The sequence below is a fragment of the Gigantopelta aegis genome, chromosome 11, assembly GCF_016097555.1.
Source record: "Gigantopelta aegis isolate Gae_Host chromosome 11, Gae_host_genome, whole genome shotgun sequence".
NCBI lineage: Eukaryota > Metazoa > Mollusca > Gastropoda > Neomphalida > Peltospiridae > Gigantopelta > Gigantopelta aegis.
The window spans coordinates 16,856,833-16,870,492 of NC_054709.1; the positions used below are offsets into that span (position 1 = coordinate 16,856,833).

The 13,660-nt window shown below is 37.9% G+C and overlaps 1 protein-coding gene across 1 annotated transcript in view; it reads right to left on the reverse strand.

Annotated features, from left to right (window-relative positions):
• The window catches only part of LOC121385051, a 109,207-nt gene that overhangs the window by 36,883 nt on the left and 58,664 nt on the right, over positions 1-13,660 (reverse strand). Inside the window, exons 23-27 of the mRNA XM_041515586.1 lie at positions 13,083-13,420; positions 8,558-8,865; positions 6,445-6,668; positions 3,209-3,392; positions 1,488-1,685 (exon numbers count right to left, since the gene is read on the reverse strand). Coding sequence (XP_041371520.1) covers positions 1,488-1,685; positions 3,209-3,392; positions 6,445-6,668; positions 8,558-8,865; positions 13,083-13,420 — 1,252 coding nt within the window. The remainder of the gene's footprint in view (positions 1-1,487; positions 1,686-3,208; positions 3,393-6,444; positions 6,669-8,557; positions 8,866-13,082; positions 13,421-13,660) is intronic.

A 13,660-nucleotide genomic window follows, 5' to 3' on the forward strand; every position in this document is an offset into this window, starting at 1 on the left:
ATTATAAGCTAATAGCACGCCCTATAACGGACCTGTGATAATACTGCATTATAAGCTAATAGCACGCCCTATATATAACGGACCTGTGATAATACTGCATTATAAGCTAACAGCACGCCCTATAACGGACCTGTGATAATACTGCATTATAAGCTAACAGCACGCCCTATAACGGACCTGTGATAATACTGCATTAAGAGCTAATAGCATGCCCTATATATAACAGACCTGTGATAATACTGCATTATAAGCTAATAGCACACCCTATAACGGACCTGTGATAATACTGTATTAACAGCTAATAGCACGCCCTATATATAACGGACCTGTGATAATACTGTATTAAGAGCTAATAGCATGCCCTATATATAACGGACCTGTGATAATACTGTATTAACAGCTAATAGCACGCCCTATATATAACGGACCTGTGATAATACTGTATTAAGAGCTAATAGCATGCCCTATATATAACGGACCTGTGATAATACTGTATTAAGAGCTAATAGCACGCCCTATATATAACAGACCTGTGATAATACTGCATTATAAGCTAATAACACGCCCTAGTGATAATACTGCATTATAAGCTAATAGCATGCCTTATAACGGACCTGTGATAATACTGCATTATAAGCTAATAGCATGCCCTATAACGGACCTGTGATAATACTGCATTATAAGCTAATAGCATGCCCTATAACGGACCTGTGATAATACTGTATTATAAGCTAATAGCATGCCTTATAACGGACCTGTGATAATACTGCGTTATAAGCTAATAACACTCCCTATAACGGACCTGTGATAATACTGCATTATAAGCTAACAGCACGCCCTATAACGGACCTGTGATAATACTGCATTATGATGATACTGCATATTTCCCAGTTTTGCACACAACACTCACCGGAAAGACTTGTATAACCGGAAACAGAAGACAACTCAGCTTCCTGTATCTAGGTTTTTGTTTTTCAATTGAAAATAGCTTGTAATTTTGAGTTGAAAAAATGGTTTCGGCAAGTATTTTCGCTTGACAACAATGGCGGCACATCGCATAATTTTCAGGGATTGATAGCTGATTGTGACAGCTAATTTGATATATAATAAATTTGATCATTTTACCAACAACGAAAATCACCAAATATTGGGATATGAATTGTAGTTCGTTTTTTTTTTTTAAATTCTGGTCTGAAAACCACTGTTATCGGGAATAATAAACATTAATACTGGACAGCTGGCCACAAATGCCGGTAAGTAAATGTGACTTTTTCAATTTTTTGCCTAATTTTAGTCCACATTAATTGATCTAAAATATCATAAAAATTTAAATAATACTTACCGATTCAAATATGAACTTTATTTTATGTATTTATGAATTATTTAAGTGAATATAATGTGAGTAAAAATTATAAACTTGTACCCACTCAACATGGTTTTTGTCAAAAATTAATCCAGTAGTCTAAAGGATAAATATATATACGTACATCCTGTACCCTTTGGAATACTGGTTGTTATGTAACTTTTAACGGCCAAAGCTATAGCGTCGCTTGTTACTGAAACAAGAACGGCATTTTCCATGTTGCATGTCTGAATGGCTCCAATCCACGTTTCTGGTTCAAGGAATATCTTCACACATTTATCCACAACTTGAGTCCAGCCTTCAGTGCATTCTTTTGGATTCTCTGGAAATAAGATAGAAAATATTTCACAAGGGATGCATGAGCGTGTACAATTAAAGGTGCTATGTCAAAACTGCAATAATTTTTAAATAGTTTTTTTGCCTGAAACATAATGTTTATACCTTCAGCTATATGCCGATAAAACATTACAACAAAATAATTCTATTTACTAGTAGACAAATTTAGAAAAAGCTTAAGATTTGTATTTGTTTGCATTTGTACAAAGGAAGGAAGGAAGGAAATGTTTTATTTAACAATGCACTCAACACATTTTATTTACAGTTATATGGCATCGGACATATGGTTAAGGACCACACAAATATTGAGAGAGGAAACCTTCTGTTGCCACTTCATGGGCTACTCTTTCCAATTAGCAGCAAGGGATCTTTTATATGCACCATCCCACAGACAGGGTAGTACATACCACAGCCTTTGATATGCCAGTCGTGGTGCACTGGCTGGAACGAGAAATAGCCCAAAGGCCCCACCGATGGGGATCGATCCCAGACTGACCGCGCATCAAGCAAGTGCTTTACCATTGGGCTACCTTATCTTACAACAAAGCAATGTAAAAAAAATTTATTTTCCTAACTTTTCTAGGAGAGCAATTGTTCCCAGCATAACAATTCACAGTACTTTTGAGTAAATATATTAACGATATCGGCATGTAACGAGGCGAGCAGTTTTTTGCCCACGTGGAAATAATTTTTGTGCGAGCACAAGTGAGCGAGAGCAATTGCTTGCGTTAAACCTAAAGGACTGCTTACATCAGATTAAACTAAAATGATTTACAAACAACAATGTTCATGGACGATGGGAAGGACTATATAGGCTTCTATTATTTAAGGGAAGGAAGGAAATGTTTTATTTAACGACACATTCAACACATTTTATTTACAGTTATATGGCGTCGGACATATGGTTAAAGGCATACTGTCACGAATTTAAGGACCTTATTTCTCTAAAAATGGATAATAAATAAAAATTACATTAATTGATGGAAACCAAATCTAGCTATCGCATCACCTAAACTGAACCATGATGAAGTGAAATCCATGTCAACCCTCTCGGCAATTTTAGTTTTTGAATTATGGACCATTGCCATTATGCAATTAATTTTACAAAATATCATTAATAAATGGAGTATGGTGGTTATGAAGATGGTTGAATAAAGTACATTTAGGGACAAATCCAAATTATTTGTGTTCAGGCAATACTTTATTAGACCATTAAATAGGTCAGTGGTCTGTGACAATATGCCTTTAAGGACCACACAGATATTGAGGGAGGAAACCTGCTGTCGCCACTTCATAGGCTACTCTTTTTGATTACCAGCAAGGGATCTTTTATATGCACCATCCCACAGACAGGGTAGTACATACCACAGTCTTTGATATACCAGTATTGGTGTACTGGCTGCAACGAGAAATAGCCCAATAGGCCTACCGACGGGAATCGATCCCAGACCGACCGCGCATCAAGCGAACGCTTTACCACTGGGCTATTCAAGGGTTTACGGTACTAACTTGTGCATGTATAGCCATCGCCAGTGTAGCCCTCTTTGCAGCTCAATTTCGGTTCATGGTTGTCATCCTCTTTACAGTCCATGTTCTGAGACAGGCCTTGGATGGCTGCGTATTCACTCCACTCCGAGTTTCCAAGGCACGATCGCTTCTGTTGACAGTCCTCACTCAGCACCACATCTCCTTTCTGGAAAACAATAAGTTTAAAATTTAAAATTTAAATGTTTTATTTAACAACGCACTCAACACATTTTATTTATGGTTATATGGCATCAGACATATGGTTAAAAAAAATAAGAAAAAAAATTGTTTTATTTAACGATGCACTCAACACATTGTATTTACAGTTATATCGCATCAGACATATGGTTAAGGACCACACAGATATTGAGAGAAAGAAAGAAAGAAATCTTTTATTTAACGACACACTCAACACATTTTATTTACGGTTATATGGCATCAGACATATGGTTAAGAACCACACAGATATTGAGAGAGGAAACCCGCTGTCGCCAAATCATGGGCTACTCTTTTCGATTAGAAGCAATGGTTCTTTTTTATGCACCGTCCCACAGATAGGGTAGCACATACCACAGCCTTTGATATACCAGTCGTGGTGCACTGGCTGGAAGAAGAAATAGCCCAATAGGCCCACCAACGGGGATTGATCCCAGAGCAACTGCGCATTGAGTGAACATTTTACCCAAAATTCCGTCCCACTCCGGAAAACAACAGTTAACGTTAAAGTTTGCAAGTGTTTAACCACACAGCGACGGGTGTACAGTGGATTCATTCACTTGATGCGCAGTCATTTTGGGATCGACCCCTGTTGGTGGGCTCAAAATTGGGCAATTTCTCTTTTCCAGACAGTGCATTGATGTATTAATCGTTGGGATGTCGTGTCCGCGGTAATTTTGACATATAATTTCGACAACATCCCATTCACACATCCCACAGATAGGGTAAACATACGATTACCTTTGATATGGCAGTTGTTGTGCACGCTGGAATGAACAATAGCCCAATGAGCCAACGATAAAGATCGATAAGGCAAGCACTTTACAACTGGGCTACATCCCTCCCCAATTAAAATTTCATAGTTCATAGAACTGCAAACATTTGAAGAGTATAAAAGCACTGGATTAAATACATGTATCTCTACAGATCTCCAAAACTAACTGATGGTTATTTCAAGCTAACTCGGCATGAACAGGTGATCATGTTCTAACTAAGGACTGGACACAACAGGCTGAACCAGCACATGCATAAGAGGTTCCGGCTATAGTACCCTTTTCCATGTGCTCCTGTGGAGAAGCAGAATAGACGACCGAACATGTCATCCACGACTGCAAAAAATCTACAGCAACTGAGGGAAAATACCTAGACAACTACAACAACACTCCAGAAGAAGCTGTATGGTATCTAGATGATCTACAGAGGACAGTATCATTCATAGTCACATCTGGCCTCAGCGTTTAGTCATCTAGTGTGTTAGCTATACTGGTTTAGTGAAAAGATCGCGTTCACTCTTATTTTAAAGTGTTTTAGCTACACTGGTTTTAGCATTATACATTTTAAAGTGTGGGTTTAGTGAAAAGATCGCGTTCACTCTTACATTTTAAAGTGTTTTAGCTATACTGGTTTAGTGAAAAGATCGCGTTCACTCTTACATTTTAAAGTGTGTTAGCTATACTGGTTTAGTGAAAAGATCGTGTTTTACTTTTAGCACACTGGTTTTGAAAAGGTCGTCACTCTTACATTTTAAAGTGTGTTAGCTATACTGGTTATAGTGAAAAGATCACGTTCACTCTTACATTTTAAAGTGTTTTAGCTAGACTGGTTATAGTGAAAAGATCGCGTTCACTCTTACATTTTAAAGTGTTTTATCTATACTAGTTTAGTGAAAAGTCGCATCTTACGTTAGCTACACTGGTTTAGTGAAAAGATCGCGTTCACTCTTACATTTTAAAGTGTGTTAGCTATACTGGTTATAGTGAAAAGATCGCGTTCACTCTTACATTTTAAAGTGTTTTAGCTATACTGGTTATAGTGAAAAGATCGCGTTCACTCTTACATTTTAAAGTGTTTTAGCTATACTGGTTTAGTGAAAAGATCGCGTTCACTCTTACATTTTAAAGTGTTTTAGCTATACTGGTTATAGTGAAAAGATCGCGTTCACTCTTATATTTTAAAGTGTTTTTATACTGGTTAAGTGAAAAGTGTGTTAGCTATACTGTGTTTAGTGAAAAGATCGCGTTCACTCTTACTCTTATATTTTAAAGTGTTTTAGCTATACTGGTTTAGTGAAAAGATCGCGTTCACTCTTACATTTTAAAGTGTTTTAGCTATACTGGTTATAGTGAAAAGATCGCGTTCACTCTTACATTTTAAAGTGTTTTAGCTATACTGGTTTAGTGAAAAGATCGCGTTCACTCTTACATTTTAAAGTGTTTTAGCTATACTGGTTTAGTGAAAAGATCGCGTTCACTCTTATATTTTAAAGTGTTTTAGCTATACTGGTTTAGTGAAAAGATCGCGTTCACTCTTACATTTTAAAGTGTTTTAGCTATACTGGTTTAGTGAAAAGATCGCGTTCACTCTTACATTTTAAAGTGTTTTAGCTATACTGGTTTAGTGAAAAGGTCGCATTCACTCTTACATTTTAAAGTGTGGTAGCTATACTGGTTTAGTGAAAAGATCGCGTTCACTCTTACATTTTAAAGTGTTTTAGCTATACTGGTTTAGTGAAAAGATCGCGTTCACTCTTACATTTTAAAGTGTTTTAGCTATACTGGTTTAGTGAAAAGATCGCGTTCACTCTTACATTTTAAAGTGTGGTAGCTATACTGGTTTAGTGAAAAGATCGTGTTCAAACTTACATTTTAAAGAGTTTTAGCTAGACTGGTTATAGTGAAAAGATCGCGTTCACTCTTACATTTTAAAGTGTTTTAGCTATACTGGTTTAGTGAAAAGATCGCGTTCACACTTACATTTTAAAGTGTGGTAGCTATACTGGTTTAGTGAAAAGATCGCGTTCACTCTTACATTTTAAAGAGTTTTAGCTATACTGGTTTAGTGAAAAGATCACATTCACACTTACATTTTAAAGTAGTTTAATTATACCGGTATAGCGAAAAGATTGCTTTCACAATCTCATTTTAAAGTGGTTTGTTATACCAGTTTAGTTAAACTAGCTTAAAGTTCAAGTGTGTATGCAGCTAATGTCTATTAAGTTATACCTTGTGCACTGTTGGTGGGGTGACATCACGGTTAATACAACCACATTTATCTACAGGGATGCACTTCTTGGTCAGTGGGTCACGACGCATGCCTTCTTTGCACACACACATCTGACCGGCGCGGCCAGGTGTGGCTTTGCAGGTAGAGAGGTCATCTGAGCTGTCGCCACAAGACAATTCACACTCGTAATTGGAAAAGACTTCATCATTTTCACACTTCAAACCTGAAAACATTAAAGTTTGGTACATGATCAGGCATCAAAATAAGCATTGTGTCTGGTAACCCATTTACAGGTTACCACAAAATATAGCCTGCTAACCTATAGGTTACCACAACTATATGATAGTTAGAATTGAATTCCTGTTACTACTATTTTTGAACGCCCTTACATTTGTGCCAGATGATCATTTTAGTACACATGCATTTATGAATATTCTGAAATTGTATCGGTGCACGCGATCATCGGTATGAGAAACGAAATCTGGAAGTAATTTATCTAGTGGGTGTTTCTTAAACGTGGATTGCCGAAATTGCTTGCAATTGCACAAGTGCGCACGAACATCGGTGCAATTTTGTACAAGAAAACAAAATGCAGAAGTAAATTTATCTAGTGGACACTGCTTAAATGTGGAATGACTATAATTGCTTGCAATTGCACAAGCGCGCACGAACATCGATACAATTCCTTACTAGAAAATGAAACGCGGAAGTCAGGAATACATTGCCTGGTTTACGTTTGGAAACAAAACTACTGTTACAACGTTGAAATGTTTGTCGAGAATGAAACACCGTTCTCAACTTTTCTTACATGTGGTAACCTCCCAGTATTAACCTGAACGACCATTCTCGACTTATTTCGATGCCTGCATGATGGTGAAACATATATTGCATAGGCATACAGCTAGGCTCCCATTTTTGTAGTGGGTGTGGGGGGAGGCTGATTTTTGCCCCCCCCCCCCCAAAAAAAAAAAAAAGAAGAAAAAAGAAGAGAAAATGCCCAAATCTGCAATTTTACCTGAATTACAACTAACACTGTGGGCAGAATGATGCTAATACATGGTGAAATAGTTTTAGGCTAACAAATTTTGCTTAAATATCTCTACTGTTTTTGCCCGAATTTGAGTACTTGCTCCCTCAGTCTCATATGTCAATGTATCAATGTATCTGATATTGTGTTATGAAAGTATTGCAAGTGGAACAATTGCAAAGTGAGAGAGAATGACAAGTGGTCAACAATGGCCAAAGCCGTGTGTAAAAAGTATTGTGCCATCAACTGGTGAGATATACTACAAAAGACACAAGCACATTAATTTAGCCGTGAATTGAGGCGAAAGCTCATATTACGAATTGTTTTACTTAACTGGGAAACTGGTGTTCAATTAGGAAGGGAGGGAGGGAGAGAGGAGGGAGGGAAAGAGAGAGTGAGAGGAGGGAGACAGAGACAGACAAATTAAGACAAGAAAATAGACTGTGTGTGAGAGAGAGAGAGAGAGAGAGAGAGAGAGAGAGAGAGAGAGAGAGAGAGAGAGAGAGAGAGAGAGAGAGAGAGAGAGAGAGAGAGAGAGAGACACAGAGAAACAAACATCTATAAATATATTTATCCTATAACTTACCCATGATATCCATGTCATAATTTAAACCCATGTCATAATTTAGTGTATTAACCCAATTAATTTAAAGGTACATGTATATGCAAATTTGCAAGGTCTCTAGGTAATAATGTGTTGCTGTGAACGGGTCATTTGTTTACAAGCCAACAAGACCTGTATACCTGAGCTAACGTTTTCATAAGATTTAGTTAAAATACATGAATTAAGTCAAACTAATTTAATTTTTCGTGCTAATCATGATGACATCATATTACCATTGGAGGCAACTTTAGTACTGTGATTTACTAAAAATCTAATTAAAATGTTATTTTAGAAGTGTTATACCATAAACAGAATTCACTACTCAAAAGTTTTTCAAAATGTAAAATATCAACCTCATCTAGTTAATCAGTATTTGTCTCGGCAGAGCCTCGACAAATACCCATTAATATTAACTTGGTTGATATTTTCCATATGACATTAAAAAATACTTGTAATGAATCCTCTATATATCTATATTTACCACACATGTCTTCAGTTCTCCATGAAATATCAAAGTCAGTTATGTTCTTGAGCTTGGCCTGCTCTGTGCATTTATTGATAATGTTTTCCAAGGACTGGCACAGAGATTTCTTTACTCCTTCGGCATTGGCACACAGTTCCAAAACACAGTTTTCCTTCCAATCTCTAATAATCGCCTCCCCGAGCAGTTTAACACACTCCTTATTCCACTCCTCAATGGTGCTCACATAGTTGCAGTACTTTTGGCTGGTGAGGAATTCGTCCTTTTGTTTGCACGTTGGTTGAGGTTTATGGGGTAGTAATTTACATCTGCAAAACAAAAGCATGGTTATTAAATTAGAAGGAAGGAAATGTTTTATTTAACAACGCACTCAACACATTTTATTTATGATTATATGGCATCAGACATATGGTTATGGACCACACAGATAATGAGAGAGAAAACCCACTGTCACCACTTCATGGGCTACTTGTTTTTTTCGATTAGCAGCAAGGATCTTTTATATGCACCATCCCACAGACAGGATAGTACATACCACAGCCTTTGTTACACCAGTTGTGAAGCACTGGTTGGAATGAGAAATAGCCCAATGGGGACACTGATGGGAATCGATCCTAAACCGACCGTGCATCAAGCGAGTGCTTTACCACTGGGCTACATCCCGCCCCAAGCTGCAAAAAGAAAGCCCAGTTATTAAATCAGAAGGCCTTGAGCCGATTTCACAAAGCATCGTAAGTTTACGTCTGCAACTAGCAGTTATACCGGACGGATGTTCACACACATGCTTGACATCCATTTCACACAGACTAAAAGAATCGTTCATATGTGTCCATGTGGGATAGGGCTATTCCACCCCGAGGGTACATCATTTTTTGTCAGGGACGAGGCTTGCAGATTCCCTGACATCATATTATGTACACCGAGGGTGGAATAGCCCTGTCCCACATGGATACATAATGGAGGATTATTTTTCTCCCATCCAGTAGATGAAAAACAAGCATTTTGGGAAAACGTAAAAAAAAACTACATTTTTTTTATTTTTTATCTTAACAATAAAATAACCATAACCATTGAAAAGATCATACCCAAAAATTGTTTATACTAAAAGTATAAATCGAAAATGATAGTATAATTTCATTATGACAGCAGGTTTCCTTGTTTTCATAAAATATAAAAAGCATTTCTTGCATTATTTTGTCGTTTACGTGACGTCACCCAATGTTAATATCAGCTCAAGCAATAGACATCACGTGGTCATGCATGACTGATTTATTCCGCATGGGCTGACGTCATGGAATACGCCTGTCTTGCATGGCTAGGAATGGGAGAAAATTATATCATTATGATGGAAGAATCACCTCGGTGGATCCATTCAACTAATTGCATTTTTTCTCGTTCCAAAAATGCATGTGCATTTATAAAGTAATGGTTATGGAGTTTTAGTCTATTTTTAAGGGTATTTAATCATTTCAATGTCACTGACTTTTGTTTCACTCAATGTGTTAGTAGGTTTGTAGAATAACTAAACTTATAGGGCCGAGTTATCAGTGGGTTTTGGAAACACATGGGTTAAACCTAGGTTAAACCCTAGGTCATGTTTACTGGGCATTTCACATGTTTGGTTTTCAATGACCCTAGTTTAACACTGGGTTGCAATTGTATTGCTTGTTTAAACCTGCCCTTGAGGTGGTTTTTCACTGGGTTTGCTCAAAGTAACTTTTCTTAATAGATAATTTCGCCAGCAAAATGGTGTTTTACATCAGTATCGCAGAGCCATTAAATGTGAACATATTTTTAGAGACCATTTTAACCCACTACAGTAGCAGATAAAGGGTGGGGGATCAGGGGGTTTGACACCCCCCCCCCCTTTTATACAATATGCCCTTTTGTCTTTTTTAATTTTCTTTTTGCATGGCTGTATATAGAGAATAATACATGAGTGGCCATTAGATACCATTTATGTTACAACAAGTTCTTTTAAAATGTATCTTACGAGCGAAAGTGAGTTGGATACGTTATTAATCAGCAAGTTGTAAGATAAATGGTATCTAACGGACACGAATGCATTATTTTATTTCTTACATATCAGGTTTTAAGCAAATTTTAACATCTTTTTCGATTAAAAGTTAGTTACAGCCCTTCTGCTTGTAGCTAAATTACGCATCACAGAGAAATGATTGTCAGGTTAACTATACATCACAGTGTAATCGATTTCAACTGTGCTGTTTTTCCAGTCATATGTCTTGAAATTGTTAACAAGTATGTGTTATCGAAAATAACAAATGATGTTCTCACCAATGGGTGTGTAAGAAAATTAGATCCACCCCTTCATACAACAATTATTCACCATGTTCGTGGCGAACACACAACAAAGCACCTGATATATATAGATGATAATAAACAAGATACCAGTTGGGGTTTTTTAAATTCATGAGTGAAATAATTTTTAGTTGTCATGAACTTTAGCAAGGGACCTAAATTTGATAATAACTGGTATCTCGTTTATTATTCTATTTATTACCCCAGCTATTTTTTCTTTAAACGCCTTTATTTTAGACGCACATGCACGTACATGTATAAAAACTATATAAACCACTTTACACACTGTTCTGAGTATTGCTATTTCTTTGTATTTTAATCACACTCACAGATAATTTTCAAAAACAAAAGTTATCTTTATTCTGCTAAAAATATATATAATGAATTGCACTAAAATGACATTTTGTTATAATTTTAACAACAGAGTCATGAACACAAATCCTTTAAACATCTATCACAAACTGCAGCCTTATAATGACATGCTTTCATGTTTGTCTCCTCTTAATAAAGGGGAAAAGAGGTCAGATAGGCCTACAGGTTTGAAAATTTAACAAAACGTTTTCTCGTTACCCTCAGGCTCAGGCGTACAGGTCCCTTTTTTGTTTTGGAGTTGGGGATGGGGGAGGCTGGTTTTTGCCCAATTAAAGGGAAATGCCCAATTCTGGGTAACAACGTTTATTCATTTGTGCATTATTACCAACAGCTACATGTGTGTGTACATGTATGTAGGGTTCTGTATGCATTTTACATGGATTATGACTAATATTGTGAGTAGAATGATGGAAATACACAGTGAAACATTTTCACGCCTGCTTATTTTGGCCAAACATCTCCATAATTTTTGCCCGAATATGGTTTGCCCAAAACTGTGGGGGGGGAGGGGTCGGAGATAGCTGACCCCCCATCTTGTACGCGAATGCTAATAATATACTAGCAACGAGTTTGAACTACAAAGTAATGAAGTGTAAGCTATCCCTCGCTCATGTCCCTTTCTAGATCTGCGGGTAACCCATGTAAAAAGCGTGGTTTTGTAAACACAGGTAAAACACACACATGTGAAATGCACCACGGGTGTAGGTCTTGGTCAAGTTTTTCAGTGTTTTATGTAAACCAGTGTTAAACCTAGGTTTTCATATAACCTGGTGTTACGAAAACAAAGACATGTGAAATCGGCCCATAGTGTCCATTTTTACGGGAGTGAAACTAGGAACTGTGATTTGTATACTGTTCCCTCCTGCCCCTTATATACCCTCAATAAGGTATGACTGACATTAAAGTTTGTTTTGTTTAATGGCACCACTACAGCACACTGATTTATTAATCATCGGCTACTGGATGTCAAACATTTGGGAATTCTGACATATAGGCTTGGAGAGGAAACCTGCTACATTTCCATTAGTAGCAAGGTATCTTGACTGATATTATACTTTTTTAAATTTCATTTCAACTTATTATCGTGCTTATATCCAATTAAGGTTCAAGCACGCTGTCCTGGGCACACACACATACACACACCTCAGCCATCTGGGATGTCTGTCCAGGACAGTGGGTTAGTTGTTAGTGGTTAGTGAGAGAAGAGAGGGTGTAGTGGTCTTACACCTACCCACTGAGTCGTTAAAACTCGCTCTGGGTGCAGGGAGCCGGTACCGGGCTGCGAACCCTGTACCTATAGCTACCAGCCTTATGTCCAATGACTTAACCATGACACCAGTTGTTAATGGTTAGTGGTTAGTGAGAGAGAAAAGTGTAGTGGTCTTACACCTACCCATTGAGTCGTTAAAACTCGCTCTGGATGCAGGGAGATGATATACCGGGTGGCGAACCCTGTACCTATAGCTACCAGTCTTATGTCCGATGGTTTATAACCATGACACCAGTTGTTAGTGAGAGAGGAGGGTGTAGTGGTCTTATACCTATCCACTGAGTTGTTAAAACTCACTCTGGATGCAGGGAGACGGTATACCGGGCGGCGAACCCTGTACCTATAGGTACCAGCCTTATGTCCGATGGCTTATAACCATGACACCAGTTGTTAGTGAGAGAGAAGAGGGTGTAGTGGTCTTATACCTATCCACTGAGTTGGTAAAACTCACTCTGGATGCAGGGAGACGGTATACCGGGCTGCAAATCCTGTAATTATAGCTACCAGCCTTATCCAATCATTTATAACCACTACACCACCGAGGCCGGTTGATATGATACTTACTTTGGATCCTCTGGATCGTTGACTTGCCACGAGTTTCCAAAGTCCGTAGCTACCACATGGTCGAGTCGGGGCCACTTGGGGTTGATCTTAACGCTGGCCACACTCTGGTTACCGAACACAAACTGCGCGTTGAGATCGCCCACCGTGTACGCCCCACACAGACCGCACAGCTTGCCGATGTACTTCCTGGGAACCTGGACGTTCACCCTGTGGCGGCCGTCAAAGTTGACCATCAGACCATAGCGAGTTTCGAGCGTCCAGATGTGCTTGTTCAGTTTCAGGGAGTATGGCTGGTTAGCGCAGTCCGGCGATGAGGTTTGCAGTTTGACGCCATTCACCTATTGTTGCAGATAAACAAATTTTTTTTTTTTTAAAAGGCTAAAAATATGTTTAAAAATGGTTACTCATGCGACAAAATTGGTCAGTTTTGAGGGCTGATTATTATTATATTATTATTATTATTATTATTTAAAATTACAGCTGTAGCACACAACCAGGACAATCAGCAATGCCATGGAAATTGCAGTGGTGTTTTCAATCTGCGGCACTTTTGAAGGAAGGAAATGTTTTATTTAACG